Source organism: Carassius gibelio, chromosome A3 (assembly GCF_023724105.1).
Source record: "Carassius gibelio isolate Cgi1373 ecotype wild population from Czech Republic chromosome A3, carGib1.2-hapl.c, whole genome shotgun sequence".
Classification (NCBI taxonomy): Eukaryota; Metazoa; Chordata; class Actinopteri; order Cypriniformes; family Cyprinidae; genus Carassius; species Carassius gibelio.
In genome coordinates, this window is record NC_068373.1 from 32,031,397 (window position 1) to 32,057,620 (window position 26,224).

General features: G+C 37.2%; 2 protein-coding genes, 1 long non-coding RNA gene and 1 pseudogene across 3 annotated transcripts; 1 reads left to right on the forward strand and 3 right to left on the reverse strand.

Annotated features, from left to right (window-relative positions):
* On the reverse strand, positions 1 to 6,107 carry LOC127956017 (GTPase IMAP family member 9-like; annotated as a pseudogene).
* LOC127943340 (uncharacterized) lies at positions 2,244 to 25,939 on the reverse strand (the record flags this gene model as incomplete). The annotated part of the gene is made up of 7 exons (XM_052539710.1): positions 2,244 to 2,363; positions 2,517 to 2,582; positions 6,091 to 6,119; positions 6,289 to 6,372; positions 6,869 to 6,907; positions 25,450 to 25,749; positions 25,852 to 25,939. Coding segments are annotated over 7 exons (726 nt in total), but the record flags the coding sequence as incomplete, so codon positions are not given.
* On the reverse strand, positions 7,235 to 10,842 carry LOC127956009 (uncharacterized). Its single transcript, XM_052553758.1, has 4 exons — positions 10,694 to 10,842; positions 10,028 to 10,360; positions 9,626 to 9,925; positions 7,235 to 8,653 (listed from the first exon to the last, which is right to left on the reverse strand). Exons 1-4 carry the CDS (start codon positions 10,752 to 10,754, stop codon positions 8,553 to 8,555), a joined length of 795 nt encoding a protein of 264 aa, XP_052409718.1. The 5' UTR covers positions 10,755 to 10,842; the 3' UTR covers positions 7,235 to 8,552.
* Positions 12,360 to 13,757, forward strand: LOC127956024 (uncharacterized). Its single transcript, XR_008153423.1, has 3 exons — positions 12,360 to 12,694; positions 13,454 to 13,486; positions 13,566 to 13,757. It is a non-coding gene; the product is annotated as an uncharacterized LOC127956024 (long non-coding RNA).
* Positions 25,940 to 26,224: the final 285 nt, after the last annotated feature.

A 26,224-nucleotide genomic window follows, 5' to 3' on the forward strand; every position in this document is an offset into this window, starting at 1 on the left:
TGTAGTATGTCTTTAGAAGGCTTTTGTCTTTCAAACACATTAAATGTACAAAAATCACATGATTTCTTCTTTACCTGTAATGCTTTTCTCTCAGTCAAACCTCTTTCTGTCAGGGTTTGGCAAGGAGGAACTCAAATGCAGACAGGAATCACATCACGAAGGGTTTATTAAACACAAAAAGGGGAAAACAAAACCCACGAGGGGGAAAACAAGGACTAGTGCAGATTCAAAATAACTTAACAGGACTATGTTGACACGATAAACAAAGACTCAAAACACTAGAACACTAACTACAAAGAAACACTCACGGATATACAAAGACTTCTCAAAGGGGTGACAAGGATACACTCTCTCACCAGGCTGACAAGTAGAACCTGTCTTTATTTATGGTAACTCAACAAAAATATATATTCACCTACATTTAAGTAAAGTTTTATCTTGTGACTAAAGAAAATAAATTGATTTAGATGTTATGAAAAATTTCAGAAATTTAACTTAAGTTAATGTAACAATATTGCTTGTAACAAAATTACAGCAATTTATTTAGTTTAGTCCAAAGTCAAATTTATACTTGGATGTTATGGTAAAAAGTACGTTTTTCCAAAGTAAAAATAATGATTTGGTGTCCATAAAAAAAACTATATTTTAACTTTGTTTCAATGTAATTTTTAATTATATGAAAAGTTTCAACCAAATCAAAAATTTAGTTTGAGAAAAACTAATAAATGTAGCTGTAACAAATTACAGCTTTTTTTTTTTTTTTTTTTTTTTTTTTGTTGGTCCAAAGTATAATTTTTTCAGTGTGGACATCTCAGCCTCCTCAAACAAGTATCGACCCTGATTACTGTTCTTCACCTCTTCTATCATGTTTAACAGTTGAATCACTTGAGTTCTGTCTTGTCTTTCTCTGTTACTGAAAACCAGGAATGTGTTTCCACAATCTCTGATCAGTTTCTTCAGTTCTGAAGAATGTTGTCTCACATAATCTTCTATGGACCAATTCTCAAGATCGTCTCCTCCAGTGAACAGAACGATGCTGAACGGAGCAGATTTTGGACCAGAGATCTTCTTGATCAGATCTTTAGTGCTCATCTCAGCCTGTGTGAATATCCTTAATCTCAACACAATGACAAACACATGAGGTCCAGGAGACGAGAGTGAAACACATTTCACAGTTTCTTCTGCTACGTGTTCATTTGACAGTGATGTGTGAAAGAGTCCTGGAGTATCAACCACAGCTACTGATCGACCATCAACTTCACCAATTCTCTTTTCACATGCAGACATCACTGAATCGGATCACATCTGGCTTTGATCATCTCTTCCCAGAATAGTGTTTCATGTTGAACTCTTTCCATTTCCTGTCCTTCCAATCAGTACAATCCACAGACAAAACACCATCAGGGTAACACAAACAACTCTTAAATAATGCAATAAACATACATTAAACAACAGCAGATATAACATAAAACAATTAATGTAGATTAATGATTACAAAAACTATTAAGAAACATGATTATTTAAACAAAATACTTTCAACTGTGATTGTCAGGGGATACCTGTTTAGTTATTGACCGTAAATTATACATTGTTTTATGATAATTTACTGTACAATGACATGAATCATCTGGTTAGATCTTTTACAGTTTTCCACTGTATGTAGTACAGAAACTTACTGTTATTTACAGTATTTTTTCCTCTGTAGCATTTTTTTTTTACTATATTTTAATTAAACTTGCACAAATTTTAAACAGTATAGTCCTGACTTAAGCTCTCTGTGAAACCAGGACTAGTGTACAAAAGTAAACTTTAAGTGGACATTTTTTAGTGACACATACAATATAATTTTACAAGTATTGCTGAAAGCAACTGTTCAAACGGTTCAAACACCAAAAGATCATTACTGTCATATTATGATAAACACTTACATCATCATCAACAGTAGCTTTGCAATAATTAGTGCAAGCTGACAGTTAATTAATCACTCAAGATAATATTAGATAGATCTAAGAGAGTTAAACTCTCCTCTATTTTCTAGACTTTGTGCAAACAGAGTCTAAATTAATAAAAAAGACACACGGAAATATATTGTAAAAAAAAACATCACTTACTGACCAGAATAACCAATAACTTGCTTCTTAACATGTAAAAACATTGAACGTATATATAATGGCACTGACTGAAACCATGAAGAGTCAGTTACATAAGGCTCATATTGCTCTGCTGGTGTGATTATCTTATGATTATTTTCCTGATTTGTGATGGTTCTTGTTCACAGAAGCGTAAAGTTGACTGCAGTCTTCCTGATCTCCGGCTTTTGCTCCTCCGATGGAAGCGTAAGTCACTTTATCATCACAGCAAACCTGTATCAACATCACAGTGACTGTTTCAACCCACAGTTATTACAGCATGAGGTTTGAGCTCAGTTCACCACACATTTATATCAGAATAAGAGAGATACAGGTCACACTGAGAGAAGGAGGACATCCATGAGAGGACAAGAAGTGTTTGCTCACCTTGTTCTTGGCTCTGTCTTTACTGACCGCAGTAACTTCAGTATAAGTCACATCATCTGTCTGCTCCTAAACACCAGTGAAAATACAGTAAATCAAGCTGTTAAAGGCCCATCCATCACTACTGTGTGAAGCAGACTCATTATTTCACACAGCTGCTACAAACAGTTAGGAGAAACAGAGTCATGTTCATCTCACCTACAGGTTTAATGAACATCTATTATATAGACATGATGTTACGATCACAGATCCTACTGTAACGCGACCAGAGTAACTCTCAAATATTCACAGACGTGATGTTATGATGACCGATCCTACTGTAACGCGACCGGAGTGACTCTACAATATTCACAGACGCGATGTTATGATGACCGATCCTACTCTGACGCGATCAGAGTGACTCTCCAAGATTCACAGACGCGATGTTATGATGACCGATCCTACTGTAACGCGACCAGAGTGACTCTCCAAGATTCACAGACGCGATGTTATGATGACCGATCCTACTGTTACGCGACCAGAGTGACTCTCCAAGATTCACAGACGCGATGTTATGATGACCGATCCTACTGTAACGCGAACAGAGTGACTCTCCAATATTCACAGACGCGATGTTATGATGACCGATCCTACTGTAACGCGACCAGAGTGACTCTCCAATATTCACAGACGCGATGTTACGATGACCGATCCTACTGAAACGCGACCAGAGTGACTCTCCAATATTCACAGACGCGATGTTACGATGACCGATTCTACTGTAACACGACCAGAGTGACTCTCCAATTTTCACAGACGCGATGTTACGATGACCGGTCCTACTGTAACGCGACCAGAGTGACTCTCCAATATTCACAGACGCGATGTTACGATGACCGGTCCTACTGTAACGCGACCAGAGTGACTCTCCAATATTCACAGACGCGATGTTACGATGACCGGTCCTACTGTAACGCGACCAGAGTGACTCTCCAATATTCACAGACGCGATGTTCCGATGACCGATACTTCTGTAACGCGACCAGAGTGACTCTCCAATATTCACAGACGCTATGTTACGATCACAGATCCTACTGTAACGCGACCAGAGTGACTCTCCAATATTCACAGACGCGATGTTACGATGACCGATCCTACTGTAACGCGACCAGAGTGACTATCCAATATTCACAGACGCGTTGTTACGATGACCGATCCTACTGTAACGCGACCAGAGTGACTCTCCAATTTTCACAGACGCGATGTTACGATGACCGATCCTACTGTAACGCGACCAGAGTGACTCTCCAATATTCACACACGCGATGTTACGATGACCGATCCTACTGTAACGCGACCAGAGTGACTCTCCAATATTCACAGACGCGATGTTACGATGACCGATCCTACTGTAACGCGACCAGAGTGACTCTCCAATATTCACACACGCGATGTTACGATGACCGATCCTACTGTAACGCGACCAGAGTGACTCTCCAATATTCACACACGCGATGTTACGATGACCGATCCTACTGTAACGCGACCAGAGTGACTCTCCAATATTCACAGACGCGATGTTACGATGACCGATCCTACTGTAACGCGACCAGAGTGACTCTCCAATATTCACATACGCGATGTTACGATGACCGATCCTACTGTAACGCGACCAGAGTGACTCTCCAATATTCACACACGCGATGTTACGATGACCGATCCTACTGTAACGCGACCAGAGTGACTCTCCAATATTCACACACGCGATGTTACGATGACCGATCCTACTGTAACGCGACCAGAGTGACTCTCCAATATTCACACACGCGATGTTACGATGACCGATCCTACTGTAACGCGACCAGAGTGACTCTCCAATATTCACACACGCGATGTTACGATGACCGATCCTACTGTAACGCGACCAGAGTGACTCTCCAAGATTCACAGACGCGATGTTACGATGACCGATCCTACTGTAACGCGACCAGAGTAACTCTCCAAGATTCACAGACGCGTAGTTACGATGACCGATCCTACTGTAACGCGACCAGAGTGACTCTCCAAGATTCACAGACGCGATGTTACGATGACCGATCCTACTGTAACGCGACCAGAGTGACTCTCCAATATTCACACACGCGATGTTACGATGACCGATCCTACTGTAACGCGACCAGAGTAACTCTCCAATATTCACAGACGCGATGTTACGATGACCGATCCTACTGTAACGCGACCAGAGTGACTCTCCAATATTCACAGACGCGATGTTACGATGACCGATCCTACTGTAACGCGACCAGAGTGACTCTCCAATATTCACAGACGCGATGTTACGATGACCGATACTACTGTATCGCGTCCAGAGTGACTCTCCAATATTCACAGACGCGATGTTACGATGACCGATACTACTGTAACGCGACCAGCGTGACTCTCCAATATTCACAGACGCGATGTTACGATGACCGATCCTACCGTAACGCGACCAGAGTAACTCTCCAATATTCACACACGCGATGTTATGATGACAGCAGAGTTGTGGACTTGAGTCACATTACTCAAGACTTGACTTAGACAGTGCACTCTCATGACTGTAACTATATTTCCGTTTTGCACTCCTCTCCATGACAGCATCACATTTGAATCATTTGTTGTTATCAATATTTGTTAAAGGAATATATTATGTATCAACATAAAATAATATAGTTGCAACACATTTATTCATTCCTTCCGTCTATTAAATCCATTCACTGATGGATTCTTATTGTTATTAAGGATTTTTAGCCGATACATTATAACTATTGGATATATTTATCTTTCAGCTTCTTCAAAACTATGTCTAGTTCAGTAGACCTATGCCAAAAGGTGGCGATAAATTAGCATCTGGTTTACATATTGGCAAGTTATAAATTTGACTTAAATGATTCATTAAAATCACTGAATTATTTAAAAATGAAACGGTGAACATTAAATAAATTAGTAATTCACTTAGGCCTACGATTTGTTCACAAGCAGTGATTCATTCCTCCACGAACCACCACTAATTATTATATATTTATTCTTATGATACTTAATTATACTTACTATTGACTATTAATGACATGAAATGAACTGTAGTAATGAATACAGAGATGATAATTTGGAAAAAAAACAGAACTAATGACTTGTTTAGGACTTGTAGCATAAAGATGAGGACTTACATCTCGACTTGGACTTGTCCGTCTTGACTCTAGACTTGAATGCAAAGACTCAAAATTTACTTGTGACTCACAAAACAATGAGTTGTTCCCAGCTCTGGATGATGGATCCTATCGTAACATGACAGAGTAACTGTCAAATATACACAGATATGAAAATATACACAAATCACTGAAGATGAATCATATTGTTCAGCAGGAGTAGGATGAATGGAAATGTTTGATTGTGTCACTGTTTCCATTCTGTTTATTTCTATCGCCGAGCTTTAGAGCAGAAACAGTAGAAATATTCTTGTCATGATCTAATGTGAGTAATAATAGTATGATATTTCAGAATCAGACCTCTGTGGAGCTCATGAAACACTAACAGCTCATGATCAACCTACAAAACTCACCACAGAGTCATCAGTTGCTCTTCTGACAGCTGAAATATAATGAGATGGGAACAGTTACGAACACTCAATACAGTCTCTAAAGCAGATGACAAGTGATTTCTGAGAGTCCAGAAGACTCTAGTACTACAGAATACACACATTAGTTTACCTCTCTTTAATACTGAGTAAGATGTTCTGGACTGAACTCTAGAAACTCACCGGATCTTTTTTTATGCATCATCAGCCAAAGAATCAGAGCAAGAAGGAGAAGAATGAATGAAGTGCCGGCAACAATCATAATCACTGAGAGAGAGACGATACAGAGAGACACAATCGGCAAAACTGTGTTTAACCAAATATAGACAGATGGCTGATACAAATAAAATGATAAATAGTTAATTTGATTCTAAAACATGTGAGTGTTAAGAGCAGCAATCCTCAAAACAACTTATTATACTGACTACAGCTGAAATATACAGCTAAAATAAAACACTGTTTATCACTGCACTGCTATTAACACATCTATATTGACTGCATGACACAACAGACACAACAGTCATCATCTACAACCAGACAATGAGCTCTACTCTTCAGCTCAGTTATAACCATAAATCTTCAACAGGAACTCTTCAAAAAGTCTAAAATAACTTATCATTGACTTTCAAAATCTATAATGTAACACTTCATTTTCATTGCTTTATTTCAGTGAAACTACTCTTTTATGTTAAGTGATTACATGCATTTAAACTGGGCACAAGGCAATTCAGTAAAATGACAGAGAAAGTTAATTTGACGGTACCTTGTATAGTAATCCCTGCTGTCCCTGAATCAGCTTGAGCTGTGAAAGATGAATGTTAGTTCAGATGCTTCAAACTATAAAACCGTGGTTTCTTTGAAGTATTTTTCTATACCATATCTTGTAAAAAAAATTTAATCATCCAAAACTACAATTATCTATTCTACAAAAGTAGTATGTTTTCAAAAGGAATTGCTAAAATTGTTATTTTCAATTACGTTTTTCATACGTTGACGCATTAATTTTGACATCATCCAAACCCAGTTTCAAATCTTGCATAACCGTTTGTGTTTTCACTTTTGCGAACGCACAGTGACTGCCAAGCAAAGTGTCACAATATGCTGTCCAGAAGAAACATGGAGCCAAGGATAAGAGAAAGAAGAATTTATTAATCCAACACAGGGTATATATCCAACATGGAACACTGAAGAAGACACACGTATGTGGTTTGTAGACCCGACAAAACTGATCTAAAAAAGGAAAACGCTTATAAAAACAGGATAATTGGGGTAACAGGTGTAAGGAACATCTAAAGATGAAGATTTGGAGCCAGAGTGAAAGAGGACTGAGGTGGAGCTGAGGGGATGAAGGAGCCTGATGGAGCAGGAGGGGCAGAGGGATTAGGCGAAGCCAGAGGAGTGGAGACCCCGAGGTGTAGGATGGTCGTGGGGAGTCGGGTGGAGCTTGTGGACTGCTGGGCCACGGCGGAGAGGAGGGAGATAGAAGCTATGGTAGAGCCAAGAGGTCAATGGCCCGAGGCAGAATCCAGGCCTCGGAGGCTGGAGGCGGAGGTGAAGGAAACTCCACCATAGCGGCCCTGGAGGATGGCAGTCTCGCAAAGCTTGCACCGCAAAGATGGTGGGCTAGAAGAGGGGCTGCTAGACGACAGTGGTGGAGGGGAACTGGAGAACAGGCACTGGAGAATAGAAAGCCCCCTCAGGGCTGGACGAGGAAACCAAGGACGGAGGAGGGCTGGAGGCGGAGGTGAGGGAGACAGGAGCAGGTGGGAGGGCAGGCATTTTGGAGGATTCTTTATAGGAACAAGCACTGGAGTAATCTCTGGGGCTGGAGGCGACACTGGAGAGAGCTCTGGGACTGGAGCCGAAATTGGAGTGAGCACCGGAGCTTGAGCCGACACTGGAGTGCTTCCTGGGCTTCACTGGGGAACAGGCACTGGAAGATAGGAAGCCCCCTTAGGGCTGGACGAGGAAACCAAAGATGAAGGAGGGCTGGAAGGGACCAGTGGAGACGTTGAAGAGAGGAGAGGGGGCAGTTCGTCCTCCAGTTCAGATTCCTACACCAAAAAAAAAATCCACCTCCTCATTTTGGCCCTTTTGGCATTTCATATTCTGCTCACCCTCAGCCGTGATGCAGGTGGTGGAGCTCCACTCCGCACTCACACAGTCCGTGGCTTGCTCTCTCGTGGTGGCACTGTCGCCGGCTCTCATACCTGGTCTGACGGGTTACACTCTGGCTTTCCGTCATTTGTGATTGTGGGCTGGGCTCTGGGTCGGTAGTGGATCCAGCGCGATCCTCCTCAGGGCAGATAGTAAGTGGTGAGTCCATTCCACAAAGGCAGAGAATTTCTCCCGAGGACCATCTTCGGATGACAATGCTCTGCACTCTGTGTTCAGGCTGGTGTTATAGAAAGTACAGAGTGGGTCATCCTAGTAGCTGGTGACATTAGCTAGCAGTAGGAACTGTCTCTTATGTTCCTCGAGAGCACGACCTTTCTGCTCTGGCAGGAGGAGGAAGAACTCGGTGCAAAGGAAGGGATCCATGGACACACTATGGAAATAAATGGAGGGGAGACACACAATTTAACTTTTTTTAGGTTGGATCTTCTGTCACAATATGTGACGGAAGGAACACGGAGCCGAGGGTAAGTGAAAGAGTATTTCCAACATGGAACACTGAGGAAGACACACGTATGTGGTTTGTAGACCCGACAAAACAACTTAAAGGACAAGGCTTGTAAAGACAGGATAACTGGGGAAAAACAGGTGCAATGAATAATTAAATTAACAGGGACACGGAACACATGATGAGGGAAAACTAAACACACCCATGAACTATTCAAACCAAATTCGGAAGAAACTGGGTTACAGGGGCAAAAAGACACAAAGTGTCCAGGGCTGTGTCACAAAGTTAATTTGCAACTGAAATTTACCTTGTCTTACAAGTGAGACTGTCATATTTTAAGTGAAAGTGACAGGACATACAGTCAAGTATGGTCACCCATACTCAGAGTGCTCTGCATTTAACCCATCCAAAGTGCACAGCAGTGATCACACACACCGTGAACACACACCTGGAGCAGTATTAAAAACAGTATTAATTACCGCATCTGCTTTTTCACTCTCTCTGTGTCACGCATGTAACCTGCCCCAAAAAAATGGAATCACAATTCCTTTTGCATTTTAATTTCTGATGCCTGACACGGATACCTGTCAATCAGTGACAGGGGTGGGACTAAACCAGGGGTGTGTTTGTATTGGGAGGTGATGTCACACACAGACGGTTGTGCAGGAAGTACACAAAATTTGCTGTCAAGTCACAATTTGTTCATTATTCCCAGGAGCAGGTTCTGGACTGTTAAACTCGACTGCAGTTCATTAGTTTGCAGCAGTACTCTGAGTTTCTTCTGTCAGACTGAAAGAAGCTTTTGTTTCTCGGTTTGTTCTGCTTCAGTGACTCTAACAGTCCTTAATGATACTGACATTATGAGACTCTAAAACTGATAATGAGATGTTTTCTCACCTGAACTCTTGACAGTGTATGTGACTGAGGTCTTGACTTGATCTCTCTGAGTAACTTCACATCTCCACTCTCTGTTGTCATCTTCATTCAGGAGTGTTTTATTCAGAGAGATGATACAGTGATCTGATGAGGATGATATCTGATATCTGGAGTCTGATTTAACACCAGTCTGATTCACCCAGAACAGATGAATTCTCTCAGAACGGATCCAATCATCACAAGAGACTCGAGGATATGAATACAGCTGACAGAAGAGAGTCACAGAGAGACCTGAACTGATCTCAGTGTGTGAGGATGAGACTGAAACACAGAATAACACACACATCACACACTCTACAGTCATCAGGAGAGATTAAATCAAGAATTTACCCTTTTTAAATTGAGCACATAATCATAAATTACCATGAAGAACATGCAGATAAACACGAGCATCAGGTTCTTGTTTTTGGTCTTTCTTCTCACCAGTCCATTGTTGACAGATGTAAGATCCATAATCTTCTGTTGAGATGTTCCTGATGTTCAGAGAGCAGTCAGACCCCAGACTCAGTCTCTCATGACTCTCTGTGTCTTTCTTCTTTTTCCCTAAACCAATCAGTTCAACTGCTTCTGAATGACTGAATCTGTTATTATAGAGCCATGTAGTTGAGTTACAGTCATGAAGAGCATTATTACAGGGCAGACGGACATCTTCACCAGAACTGATGAACACATGATCATAATCCACTCCACTGATACCTAAAACACAAGAACATGTGACTGATCAGTATGTTAAATATTAATAAATGAATGTTATATATTAATAAATAAAAACATAAAACACACCAACATAAAAATCTGAATATTCAAAACATTATATTTTTTTCCTGAACAGCACACTCCAGATTAAACTATTGTTTTTTTATCAGAGAGCTGTTGGAATCTCAAACACTATGTTAGGAATAATCCAGTGTGTTCTGTGTGTAACGACGAGACTCTGAGAGCACAACGGGAACATGGGCAAGAATAAACTGATCATCGTTCTCAGACTGATTCCACTGAGTGTCTTGAAGAGAAAACAGATGTCTTTACCTGAGAGAAGTGAAGAGAGAAAGATCAGTCCCAGCAGACACAGATGACACTCATCAGACATTTTCTCTTTCTCTCAGTCTTTCTCTTCATTATACTGTATGATAAACTCTTTCTTTAAACACTCCCAGCTCTTCCTGTGTTTGTTCACTTCCTCTGATCTACAGACTGAGTGTTAAAAAAATCTGCTCGAGTTGCACTATATTCCAGTATGTAATGGAGAAGTGTTGTCTCACATTTGTGTGAAAAGTCTTCTTTCGTGTCAGCCACACGAGCTGAACCCATGTATGGTCTGAGTCCAGCGTACTGACCTCATCCCTGCACACAAGTGCCTTTCTGTTAGTTTCACTTCTCTCTTTTAGCAGTTTCCAACATGCTGTTAAAACTTACAGTAGAAATAACATTACATTATTTCTGATAAAACTGGTTTCTTACTGAGAAGGTTTCCACATCAATTCTTGTTCACACATAAAGCAGTTGCATGTGAACTTTCTAGAATAGCATTTAGAGACTATAAAAGACATATATTGTTGGATATGTGTGCTGTGACACAGGCAAAGTTGCCATTTAAAGCACTTGAGAAATGCTTTTCCAATGTATAATGGACATTTTTCAAAGATTGTGATGATGTATTTCCTGCATAGGTTTTATTTTAATTTATTTTTTTAAGCTACTGTGCAAGTGTAACATCTAAAGGCTGTAATTTAAAGTGAAACCTTGTTACCCTTTTGTTACGTGTAGTGTAACATCTGCGGGCTTTAATTTAATGTGAGACCTTGTTATATAACCTCTTGTTACATATAAGTGTAACATTAATTTTAGTTATGCTACAATAGCTATGTTTTAAAGCTATTAACAGTGAACTGTATTAAATAGTTAAATGTAAGGTCCAAAGACCACAAGTTACCAAAGATATATTTTTATTATTAAAAAAAAAAAAAACTGATATAACAGTATAACAGATCTTTTACAAAAGCAAAATGCAGAAAAAAACTAATTTGCAACCACTGATACAAAATACAAAAAAATAAACAGTAAACACACACACAAAATCATGTCCTAAATGTATTTGTAAAAGGTATACTGTCTGTTTTTCTTTCCGCTTTGGGCAGGAGTCAGCACATTTCTGGAGATCTTTTGCAGTACTTGCAATGTTGTCCCTGCAGAATATGAGGGAGCAGAAAAGTCCTCCCCCTCTGATGCAGTTTTCACCAAAAAAAAAAAGAAAAGAAAATGGTTAAAACTTGTTGAGTTTGCATAATGTAAGGAAGTGCTGCACAAAGCTTATATCTAACCAAATATAATATAATATAATATATATATATATATATATATATATATATATATATATATAGACTTTTGTGAGGACTCTGTTCCACATAAATTTCTGTAAATTTACAGCATATTAACAGCGTAAATATACAGTACTGAACTGTTTTCTAAAATTACGGTGTCTTACCGTAAATGCACACGTGATCGGTGGGAGAGGGGGAACCAAAGGCTAGCTGACGCATGGAGGAGCATGGTTTCAAAGTTTTATGGATTTCATCTCAAGTTGAGGCTCATTTACAGGTAAGCAGATCAAAGTCTGAATACATTTTTATCTTAAACTGCAGCGTTTTTTTTATGTGGGCACAATATTTGAATTTACCTTTGACAAATCTTGCCAAGACGGTGAACTAGCATGTATGCAATTTTTACAAATTTCTCCTGAAAGTTAAGTGTGTATGAGTGTGTTTGTGAAGGATTTGCATCGTTTTTTTTTTTCCTGGTGTAAAATCCTGTAAATGTTAAACTTGTAAATAGTTAAATATAAAATACTTGCGTTCGCTGATTATTTAATTGGATATGAATTGAACATATTTGGCAACAAGATGAGCACGTGATCGGTGGGGGAGGGGAGCAACGGTTAGCGTCTGATACCAGAGAAAAGTCTCTGTGAATAAAACGGATATTATCTCAAATATAATCTCGATTACAGATTGCAGATAACGAGGATATGAAGTAAGTGTGTTTTCCTGATTTTCTGAAACACTTATTTGCACAATTATATTTACATTTTGCATTGGCGCCAACCCAGTGTAGTTTAAAATGGAGGATTTGTTTTATTTGCATTAATGTTGCTAAGTTAGGTGCGTATAAAGTTGGTAACTTATATATTATCCTTATATATTGGGAAATCGAAAATAGGCCTGTAAACTTAATTTTACTTAGGAAGCATAAACTCATCGCCTTTTGCATGAGCACTTGACTTGATAGATGGAAAGAGTAGCGTTAACGTTATGGTGAGAAACGTTTGTTTTTTTCGGAGTGACACATTAGTCTTTCAATATAAGTCGTATCTAAAACTAGTTAGAGTGTAATCTAAATATATGCGAACTTATTATTAATAAAGTGGGCTTTGTATGTGAGCACATTTTAATTTTAATTTTGCACTGGATTTATTGGCACAAATCTCTATATCACAGAGGAAACGTTACTTCATTCACTTACATTCTAACTTGTTCCTCAGCCTCAAATACAGTTTTGTGTGTGTGTGAGAGAGAGAGAGAGAGTGTGTGTGTGTGAGAGAGAGAGTGAGTGAGTGAGTGTGTGTGTGTGTGTGTGTGAGAGAGAGAGAGTTAGAGAGAGAGGAAGAGGAGAGAGCAGTAGACAGAATATTTTTAAGTGTTTTTAATGAAAAGTTGGAGGATGTCCCTGGATGAGAACAAAGATATGGTACACCTGCTTGTCAAGATTCTAACGTTAATGTCCCACTTCCAGGAACATGAAGATGGACTGGTTTCACATGCAGATGTAAGTATTTAATTTTCTTCTTTCCACTTCACCACATTATATTATGTAATATTATTTGTGTATTGTGTGTTCTCTACAGGTTGCAGCATCTGCATCTGAGGTTGAGAAGACACTCAATCTACCTGCCAATCCTCATCTGATTTTGCTGGGTTAGTGTGTCATTGCACATGATGAAGAAGAAACATTTACTGATGGCTGAGATCTAAAATTGTTAACATTGCTGTTGTGCACAATTGTTAATATTGCTTCTTTTTTTTCTTTTCTTTTTGTGAGTGTCCAGTCAACATTTTTGACTGCAGTTGCAAGTGTTTGCTGTGCACTACATCTTCAATCTGCAGTATCAAGAGGAGGCCTGTTGCACGTTAGAGTTTTTTCAAAGGTAAGTGTTTTCCTTTTTGCGTATGTTTTAATCACTCTCTTAGAATCTGTGGTAACACTTTATAATAAGTATACAGTAGTAAAGTAATAAATTATTTGCAAACTAGTTACCTCAACCTTTCTCCTGTGTTCTACTTGTGTTCTTCCATTTCAGTTTTTTCAGTTCATCATCTGAAACACTGTCAAATGTGGTTTTATACACATGCCAGACACGGAGAAAATAGGAGAAAGGCATGTAGATCCACATTAAATCGAAACGAGTCAGAATATATATATAGATCGTTTGCAAATGATTTATAAGTGCTTTATTACTTTATACTTATTATAAAGTTTTACAAAATTAATCTAAATTCTAAACCAAATTAATTAATCAGAATTTTGAAAAATGGTTATTATACACTTCGGTAATGTGTAATGCAACTTTCCTTAGATGATTCTATGGAATAAACCCAGAAAGAGGCTCAAAGACCTGCCGAGGCGAGGTAGTCTCCAGGAAGACGGGGAAGGTGGTGAATAAGAAGTCCACTACAGTCAATCCAAAGGTTGCCACTCTACAAAAAAATCGAATGGACTTCAAATGGGACTTCATCTAGGCAAGTGAAGTTACACATACATTTTCATTAAATACAGTTCTTAATACAACTGATTTCACAGTTTACACACACAGAATATTTCTCACATTTAAACTTGTTTAACAAAAAAAAAAAATCAACATTTAAAAGTAGTCAGTTGAAAAAGACTGGTGTGACTCATTTTGGTTACTAATGTTGCGCCCCTGTAGTTTGCATTGCATAAAATAAAATAATTTACAGCAAAGAAACGGTTTTATAAATAAAATCCACAAACCTATATTTGACCCAAAAAAAAGTCGTCAGTGGCACTGAGAACTACCCTGAAGAGGATACAGTCCGCACTCATTACAACCCCTATGTTGTTGCGACTGTTCAGTCCCAGGTTACACAAAAACTATCCAAACACACAAAAAAATTCGAGGTTGAAATAATATAATGATTTTATTAAAACCATGAATTTTTTTTTTTTTTTTTTTTTTTTTTGAGTACATGCACACTATTAATCAGTTTAGTTGGTCCACTAATGTTGCTCAAAGTCTGCTTAATATTTAACTTAACACTCACGAAGAAATTAAGTAAATATGTTTTATGATTTTTTTTGTTTTGTTTTAACTTTTTCAAATTACATCTTAATGGTTAAAATACATTTTAGAAATACGTTTTATTCTCAAATTCCATTTTTATTCCTGTTACAATTAAAACATGGAATAACAATTGTGTAATTATTCCTTAAACATCATTTTTAATGATTATTATTATTTTTATTACTATAATTCTTATTTGTATTATTATATTACTTTGAAAATGACATATTCTACTGTACAAAAGTGATATATTTCCGTCACAATCACATCACATTAGACCAAACCTTTATTTTGAAGGATTGATGTGAAGACACTTGATTTTTTTTTTTTTGTGTATGTGGGATAGAGCTGCAGCTATTGATTATCTTTTCTGTAAACTAATGTGACGTGTGGGTGGAGCTAAAGAATCACTAGCGCCAGTAGGCTTTTGCATTGAGAGCGTTTGGAAGTTGTGACATTAGCGTGAGGAAAAAAAAACATCATCCAAAACAAACCATGGTTAACAGTCAGATTCAGCCGTTTATTTATGATCCAGAATCAGATCCAGAGGATGAAACTGAACGAGAGCAGCAGCAGCAATGACTCGCTCCGAGCGGGGCTCGAACCCGGGTCTCGGCATGGGAGGCGGACACACTAACAAGGAGGCAGAGATATTTGAAGCAGTTTTACTCACCGCCTGCGGTTCCAACACACAATCCTGACCCTTTTTCGTTGGGATTGCATCATCCTTAAGAAATAAACGATACGCAAATTCGTCGTCAAACTGGGCCTTGTTTGTGAAACAAGTATCTTCGAAATGCAGGGAACAAACACAAACACTTGCACAACTCCGTTGATGCTCTGTAAAAATAAACTCCATCCACTGGTCCCTTAATGCTGTTTCTCTTTTGGTAATCTGTGCAGGGTTGTCTTGCCCTGGCAACCAAAAACACACTCCTTTTGTGACATTTGGCGACGCTCTGGCTCTGATCAGTGAAGTCTGTTGTGCTCTCAGTGCTCTGCTATACGGGAGCGCGCTCTTCCGGCAGAAGTGCCTCAGGACCCATATAAGGAAATTCCCCTCCATCTAACGTCACACAGAGCCATACTCGAAAAAAACTTTCCGAAACTTGTGACAAACCGGAAGGAGTATTTTTGGAACAAAAATACTCCTTCAAACGTACAAACTTTCAAACGTACAACTTAATTTTTGAAACTTTGTCGATGTTTAGCATGGGAATCCAACTCTTTAACAGTGTAAAAAAACTTCAGTATGCATGAAATAGCATTTCAACCCCCCCCCCCCCCCTTTAATCTAGTGTTCCCTTTTTTGATTAGCTAATTAATCCTTTGGATAACTTTACAAAAATTATAAGTACAACTTCTAACATAGTATTGCAACTTTTATTCATTAATACACTAATCCACATCGCGATTTCAGTTAGTGTACAACACTATTTTATTGTATTCATCACAAATGTGACAAATTCTGTGACAATCCACATTATTTGCCTAATTCCGTTTTCATGATTTGATTCCGTGATTGCCTCCATGTTTTTCACATCGTGGAAATCGTAGGGTCCTAAGTTTCTGAAATGTTTTATATTATTATGCAGTATACATGTTTTTTGTTACATTCTATTAAAATTCTGCTGATGTTATTTTAACTTAAAAAGGATTTTTCTCAATGTTTATGTTTCAGACTACACCCCTCCCTGGCTACACTTGCATCAGAGTTGGTGACAGTTTTATGCTTCTGAAACGTTCTTGGACTGTTCTACAAATCCTTGCCAGGTTTTGACTTATTACACCAAAATAAGATTCTTGTTCAGAAGTTGTTTGCCATTTCTTAAAGGCTGTTTTTAGGGGAACGTACACTCCAAGTCCATGCCCATGCATTGTCGTACTCATAGCACAAAGCTAGACCTAAAATGGCTGCTTGTTTTGTGTTTTATATGGTCAACTTAAATTAGTTTAAATATGTCCACAGACTTCTGCAGGGTTCATTTTGCACATTGTCTGTTTTGTAAATTGGTTAATTTTCTTCTCTCTTCATCTCATCTTTCTCTAACACATACAAAGACTGACTCTTCCATTTTGATTGCTTATTTTTTTTGGAGAAAGCATTTGAATTATTGGTTGGGCACTTAAATAAATAGTGTTCTATAAGAAATACCCCCTTGGTCTTCTCTTTTCTGTCTATTTGCTGCCACTTTTTAGTATAAATGAAATGCCAGTTTGTGAATTTGTTAAAATACAGATATTTTTAATAAAGTTAATGATTGGCAAAATTGCCAGTTCTACGGTTTAGAAAAAAAAAAAAACTAGAATACAGTAATGATCCTGAAAAATTACGGTACACCGCTGGAAACCTTGCTGCCAGTATATTACTGTTAATTTACAAAAAAAGCTGTAATTCAGAAAACTGTAAAATAACGGTACACAGCTGGAAACCCTGCTGCCAGTATATTACCGTTAATTTACAAAAAAGCCGTAATTCAGAAAACGGTAATAAAACTGTAAAATTACGGTACACTGCTGGAAACCCTGCTGCCAGTATACTACCGTTAATTTACAGGACAATTTTTTACAGTGGCAATGTTTCAAGGCAAATCTGTTGGCTGAGTTGCCAACACTGTGATATGCTGAAGCTATACATAATAAAATAACAAAGGGCTACAAAACTTACACAGGTAACTGGAAAATAACAAAGAAGAACTTCATAATAAAACAAAATAGAGAATATGCAACAGTTAGTAGGTGACAAACTCACCTTAACCCTTGGATTTACTGTACCCTGCACCTTACGAAAATTAAACGTTTTTATTCAATAGTAAAAAAAAAAATACGTTACTATATTTAAACCTTGGGTAACACAAACAGCCTTGGTTGTGCTAAATAAAACTGTTGTTAAAACCTCTTCAGCCTTGTTGTATATTTTGCATTTTTACAGAATTAGGCATACCTCATATTATTATTATTTTTTTTTCATTAACACAGTGTTATTTTATTTATTCATAATTTTATGACAAACACAAAAACACATTTTCCTCATAAGTTACTCACCCTATCATCCAAGATGTTTATGTCTTTCTTTCTTCAGTTACAAAGAAATTAAATTTTTTGAGAAATATGTTCCATGATTTTTCTTAATACAGTGGACTTTTATGGTGGCCCGCAGATTAAAGATTAAAAACTTAGATTCAATGAAGGTTCAAAGGGTTCTACATGATCCTAGCTGAGGAATAAAGGTCTTATCTAGCAAAATTATTGGTAATTTTCTTAAAAAAAAATAAAAAAATAAATAAAAATAAAACCTTTGTGATGCGCCTGCACTCTTATTCCTCAGCCATGACATAGGTGGAAGTACCAACTCAGAGTCTACAAAGGCAACGTCCAAAGCATATGTCAAATGCTTTTTACTAAAAAGATAAAACAACGACTTTGGATGATTTTAAAGTTTTAAAGGAGAAAATTATATGTAATTTTTAACTACAAAGACAGAAAACTAACCGCACTCTTAAAATGATAGGGAAACGTCCACAAAAGTTATGTGAACACTGTAATGTTAAAAAAAAGCAATACCTCATGCATTTCTTGCAAGGTAGGAAGTACAAACAAGAAAGGAAAAAAAATATAGAAGAACTAAGGAAAATGGACTTCAGGATCTAAATTTTATGATTTTAATAAATTGGTCATGTCAAATAAATAGTAAAGTCTTCTTTGATTTTATCAGAGAGACAGAATTGATCAGTGTGAGTGGATGCTTGAGAGCTGTAACTCACCACTGACTGCTTAAGCCTGATTTATACTTCTGCATCTGACCTTTACGCTGTAGGCTAAGCATCAGTTTTGATTTCTACTTCTGCGTCGTTGTCCGCGTCGACGTGCAGTACACACTCAAACCACTAGTGTGCAGTGTCCACGGGCATGATGCTTGTGTAACCTACAGTACCACGACAAAAGCCAAAGAAGAAGTGGCTCGTCAGAGAAGCATTATAGCCTTAATGGCGGAAAATAAATATCAAATCAAAAGGAGACCACTAGGAAACAGAAGAATATGACATTATTTCCATCTCCACTAGGACTTGTATCACGGCAGATCAACACTGTTTGTTGTGGACAACTAGTGATGTATAATGCTGTGTAATATAATAAATAAGACACTCTGTTCTTTGCTTTGTTTTATTTTCTATAAGAAGGTGTAACATCAAAATATATTAACATAAACACACACAAAACTCAAGTACATACGGGAGGAGGGGTTCTTGCAGACCAATCCGAGCGCTTGCAGTACAAGTACATCAGGCTACTGTGTAGGCTATGGTTTAGGATGTGCGTCTATGCGTAGACTATGGTGTAGGTTCGACGCAGAAGTATAAATCAGCCTTTATTATGCCGATGAATTGGCCCTACTCCGGACCCAGTGCCCAGCCAATCATCAACCTGCTGCACGGAGCAACAGCCAGAACACACCACGACTGATGAGCTATTGCTAAGAGGAGCGACAGAGATGGGGAACACCCCAGAGCCAGAGCCCTATCCGTCTGACAAGGTGTGAGAACCGGCAACGAAGCCCATCTCAGTGCAGATTAGTTGTGATAGTTATTCAGTTGTTGTTTCATGAAACTCCTAATGGTGCAGTGGGTAGAAAATGAGCTAGCTGCTCAATATTTAAATATATGACTAGTGCTTGCCTGTACCAGTTGCAGCTTGCTTTAGAAAACCTCCACCTTCCCCAGCTCCACCTGTTTAGATCTGCTATGAGGTGATTCATATATGCTATTTGGGGGTTATTTCATGTATGTTATATTTGCAGCAGTAATATTTCTTACATTCTCACAGCAGCCTGTGTAGTTCTCTTGGCAGTATCATGTCTGTACTTGCTCTGCCTCAGCAGCAGCAGGGTAGCAGATCTATTCCTCCAAGACCAAATACATTAACATAGTCCTGTACATTATCATGCCAATCCCTCTGAGATTTGTCATGACAGAAATGTGTTTAAAGCATCACTGCATGATAGGGCTGGGTGAAATGACAATACCTATCGTGGCAATGATATAAATCTTTATCAAAATCGTTTTCATAGACAAGCCAGTCAGAGTAAGCAAATATATCCATGCAGCTTTTAGTGGGAAGGAATTATTGGAACTTTGGAGTGGAAAAAGAAGCATGGGCAAATATTATAATAATACACTTTTGGCAGGCAGTTTGTTTGTGTGGACATGCTCTGAGACTGAATGGAACGCAGACAAACAAGGATATACTTTTGACTTACAGGGATAGTTCACAAAAAAAAAAAAAAAGAAAAAAAAAGAGAATGAAGATTCAAGTAAATAATAAATAAATAAATAAATGGATGAATAAAGGCATTCTGAAGTAAAGCAATGTGGTTGTGTAAGCAAAATATCCATATTTAAAACTTTATAAACTGTTATCTCTAGATTCCACTGACTGTCATATTTCTGTCAAGAGAGTGGCATTCCGGCTGATGCAGTACGTAGGCATAGCATAAGCTCCGGTGAGAATACGCTTGCCTCACAAGAACCAAGTTTTGTTTACAACAAAGGAAAACGTGTGTCCTCTTTGCTTATACTGAAATCCTTCAACATTTTCTTAAGAAATCTTCATTATGTGCTAATTTGTGACCGGTGTTCTGTTTTCCTCTGTCCTCTGTGCTTCTGTCACTTCTCACCGGAGTTATGCTATGCTTACACTACAGATGCTAAACATTTATGCAAACTGTCTAAACTACATTATACATGCAGAAACACATGAGTTTTCAACATCAAATTAGTCATTTAGAGAACACATTTTATATTTAAACATGAAAAATTTACATAGGTCCATACCTCGGTGGCCTCATGGCACGCTCTCTTATTAATATATGCTCTTCTTAATATGTTTTCTTTTTTTTCTTTGATTATTCATAAGAAACATTTTATTTGAATTAATGTTTGTATTAAATGTGAACCATTAATTTATTAATTATTATTTATTCTATTGCAGTCTCATTTTGAAAATGTAAGTGTGTCTATAAAAAAATGTATGTATAAAATTGCATATTAAAAAAAAGAGAGTAAAAAAAAAACATGGTTAAGGCAGGGTTTTTAGTAGACTCAAATAAAATAAGTTCACAGTAATAATTTGCTCAAATACAACTTACTAGCACATTATACATTATAGTTTCTAAGCTAACATGACAGTCTGCCAATGTAAGACAGTCAGTTTCAACAAATGAAATGAATTAACATTTTAATGTAGTGCATGGTACAGTACAGTAACATACTGTAAAGTATTACAGTAAAACAGTAGATTTAACAGTAAATGACTGGTAAATTGTAAATTATACTGCATTTGGTCTGTAACTGTGAAAACTGAATTGAACTGCAGTGATTAAAAATCTATTATAATGGATACTTCAGAGGTTCATATTTGGTTACATACAATTGCAAAATATGAATATGGCCAACTTAGTGTCCTTATCTTAAGACAGACTGAAGCAAAAATTAATCACATTTTACAATGAAGCAAACAAAAGCCTCTGCTGTGAGAATATACTTTCAGACGAGATTGGGTTTCTTATGTTCTTATCAGTCAACCGAAGAGGTGGCGCTGCATAACTATGATCTTTAAAAAAGTCCAACTTATGGACTATGTACTTTTTCTGTCTCTCAGTTAGAATTTTGGGATATGTGTTCAGTTGCTAGATTTCACATACACAGTAGGTCTTTTATACACTCACTGGGCTATATACCGTGCAGTGCTAAAAGTCACAATAATGGTAATCAGTGTTCAGTTCCCTTATGTTTATGTGTGGAACACCATTTATGATTTCATGAAACTATCATCAATAATGAAGCCCAAGTGCCACCTACAGGCCTGTTATGTGAGTGTAAGCTGGCGAAATGGTGATGTGAAAGGACTTTATTATATTACCATTTTTGATAATTATGCAGCATTATGAAAGTGTCTTATTCTCATCAAGCCTGCATTTTAAATTAAAAATACAGAAAAAAATAATCATTAAATTGTACTTAATTTAAAATAATGTTTTTCTATTTTAATATTCTTTAAAATATAATTAACTTCTGTGATGCCTAACTGTATTTTCAGCATCATTACTCCAGTTTTCTGTCACATGACCCTTCAGAAATCATTCTAAAGCCCTATTCGCACGTGATTAGTATTACCTGTGAACTCCAGTCATTTGTTATAATAGTGCAGGTTGTTTGTGATATTAATTCCCTGCAAATCGGTCATGTCTGTCATGTGTAACATAAAAATTCCCCCGCAAATGACTTACCATATTTTGCTGAATACCAACCTGTGATAGTATTAGACTCATGCAAATCGGCATATCTTAGCCTTGGCCAGCATCTTTCTTTCCATCTTGTGAAATCACTCAAGGTCCCCAGATAATACTAGTCCCGTGTGAATAGGGCTTAAAATGCTGGTTTATTATCAATGTTGGGAAAAGTTGCGCTGCTTATTTTTTTATTTTTATTTTTTATATATCTTGCAAATCAGGTGAGTTATCACAACTCGTTGCTGTGCGCTTGTTTTCTGCTAGGGATGGATGAGGACACAATCTGTTGTACTCTTCCTGGTGGTGATTTCCTTTGATCGAGCTTATTAATCTAGTCCTGTGGTTGAACAATTCAGACTTCGAAGTAGAAGTTTATGATCGACCAAAATATCCTTGTCCAGTCCCCTCAGGAATGAGCTCATGGTGCCGGGACCCCCTGCATACCGGGGATTATATATATATATATATATATATATATATATATATATATATATATATATATATATACAGAGCTGTTGCTATTAATTCAATTCATATGTATTTGTATATAGCTTTTCACAATACACATTGTTACAAAGCAGCTTAACATAAAATCCATGTGTCTACATTACAATTTAGAGTGATCTGGTATCAGAACGAATATGCCCAAGTTTGAAGGGTTTGGATTAAACCATTTGCATATATTATGAAGCTGTTTGCCCAAACATGTGGTGCTTTGGTTCTGCTTGTGTTTTATTGGTTTCTGTAGGTCAGTCAATTTAATTCAATGGATCTTATTTTTTACAGTAGAATTCTCAATAATTGATAGTGGTAAGTTCACCAAGCATTGAAGATCATCATTTATTGTTTTAAATAATGGAGTGAAATTAAGACTAAACAACCCTAACTGCCTAAATATGTGATGAGATTGATGCATGACGGGATACGTGGTGTCTGGGTTATCACATTCAGGTTGTTGGGATAAAGTGAAAGAATAGATGATTTACTTCAGGTGAATGATTCAGAAATATTAGAAAATCAATAAGTTTAATTGTTTTTGTAATGTTGATGGGGGGTCTTGTAGATACAGTAATATGTCATCTGCGTAAAGACTGTTTTTTTGTGCTTGAACTCTAATGTACCTGTTTTGGTTAGATGGCTGCTACTAACAGTTCAATCAAATTGTTAAATAGTGAGGACGAGTCACGAGTCCATCACCTGTGGTACTTTGCCACACATAGTTGTAGAAGCAGACGATGATGCAGAAGATTTGGTTAAAAGTCTTCAATAACACACTCAAGAGGTAAATCTAACAAGCAAAGCCTAAATGGTTCAACTGATGAATTAACGAGAATAGACAATAAAAGTTTGTGACAATATTGTAATTAACAGACATGTGTTGCATCATCAATCTATATGGACTATTAAAACATTTAAAAAGTTCAATGTAACAATCAGATGAGTCAAGGACACAAAATTACTTAGAAAGTGTGTATTAATATTAGTATTTCTGTAAAAACCATTCATGTACAGTACAGACCAAAAGTTTGGAAACATTACTATTTTTAATGTTTTTGAAAAAAGTTTCTTCTGCTCATCAAGCCTGCATTTATTTGATCAAAAATACAGAAAAAAATGTAATATTGTGAAAATAATTGTTTTAAATTTATTATACTTTAAATAATAATTTATTTCTGTGATGCAAAGCTGAATTTTTAGGATCATTATCACATGATCCTTTAGAAATCATTCTAATATGATGATTCATTATCAAAGTTGGAAACTTTTTTTCAGAACATGTGACACTTTTTTAGGATTCTTTGATGAATAAAAAGTTTTTTTTCTTTCTTTTTTTTTATAAAATCAATACTTTTATTCAGCAAGGATGTTAAATTGATAAAAGTGATAGTAAAGAAAATATAATATTAGAATATATATTATTAGATTTTTTTTTTTTATGTTGAATAAATGCAGTTCTTTTTAACCTTTTATTGATCAAATATATTCGACAGCAGAACTGTTTCCAACACTCATAATAAATCAGAATATTAGAATGATTTCTAAATGATCATGTGATCGACTGATGTTACATGTGACACTGAAGGCTGGAGGAATGATGCTGGAAATTCAGCTTTGCATCACAGGAATAAATTATTTTTTTTTAAAGTATATTCAAATAGAAATATATTATTTTAAGTTGTAATAATATTCACAATACTACTGTTTTTCTGTATTTTTGATCAAATAAATGCAGGCTTGATGAGCAGAAGAAACTTCTTTCAAAAACATTAAAAATAGTAATGTGTCCAGACTTTTGGTCTGTACTGTATATTAAAGGTGCCTGTCTTGCATTGTTGATCGCTGTATTTAAAATTATATTTAAAACAATCAATACAGTATGGAAAATATCGACATAAACTGTATGCAATTATCCATAATATCACTGGCATGAAGATAAATCTTGCTGTAATTGGTTATTTGTAAAGCATTTTATTCTGACATCATATTCAGCACTATTTCCTCTGGCTGCTGCGAGTCCTTCCTCTCTGCAAAATAATTGAACACAAAATCATTTACTGAGCTCTCATGAGTGCAGATTGTTTCAGATCAATGTTGAATCATCTGAAAAACTCACCAGCTCTTCTTGCACAGATGATCTGAAGAAGAATCACAGTAGGAGCAGCAAACACCACAAACTCAACAATAATCACAATCACTGCAGGAAAGATGGACAGATGAACAGAATCAAGAGAAAACAAAGAGACTCAAACTGTGAAACTGGGAATTAAATCAAAGCTACGAAACAATGAACAATGTAAAGACATGTGGTACCTCTGAATAATGATCCAGCAATCATATTGACTTTAGTTTCTGCCAGATCTGTGATCATACATGTTAGTTCAGTTCAAACATAATGAACATAGGAACAGACCATCATCATCACATCATACTTGAGCTTCACATTACAGAAATGATAAATATGTAATGGAGCCTGTGAGAATTTCCACTGCTTCATGAGTCTATCATCTATTATCATTTAAGACTTCCCTTAGGACCCTTTTATGCTCAGAAATAGCACTGACAACAAAAAGCAACATAAGGCAATTTATACCTTGTATTTTATGCCATCCTTCCCTTCCCCCAGTGAAATTCATTTCTCACCTGAACTCTTGACAGTGTATGTGACTGAGGTCTTGACTTGATCTCTGTGAGTAACTTCACATCTCCACTCTCTGTTGTGATCTTCATTCAGGAGTGTTTTATTCAGAGAGATGATACAGGGATCTGATGAGGATGATATCTGATATCTGGAGTCTGATTTAACACCAGCCTGATTCACCCAGAACAGATGAATTCTCTCAGAACGACCCGGATCACCACAAGAGACTCGAGGATATGAATACAGCCGACAGAAGAGAGTCACAGAGAGACCTGCACTGATCTCAGTGTGTGAGGATGAGACTGAAACACAGAATAACACACACATCATACACTTCTCTATCATCATCAGAGATTAAATCAATAATTTACCCTTTTTAAATTGTTCACATAATCATAAATTACCATGAAGAACATGCAGATAAACACCAGCATCAGGTCCTTGTTTTTGGTGTTTTCCATTCACACCAGTCCATTGTTGACAGATGTAAGATCCATGTGTCACGGGGTGACGAAAGGGAAGCGGAACTAAGTCCCGCCGGAATTTTGTGTTCCCCTCGGGACGGTGTCGCGGTAACACCGGTCCACTTCCGGGTTGCGCCCGATGTCGCAATAACAACGCTAATGACAGATTGACATCTGGTGTGGGGAGTTTGATGTGGCGATCTGTGAGAGGATTATGGAGGCGGAGTAACCACATAAAAAGAGAAGTGCAGAGACCATATGGAGTGTGGGTGATTCTTTTTGGTCGTTCGTTCTCCCGGCTATTCTTCCTGGT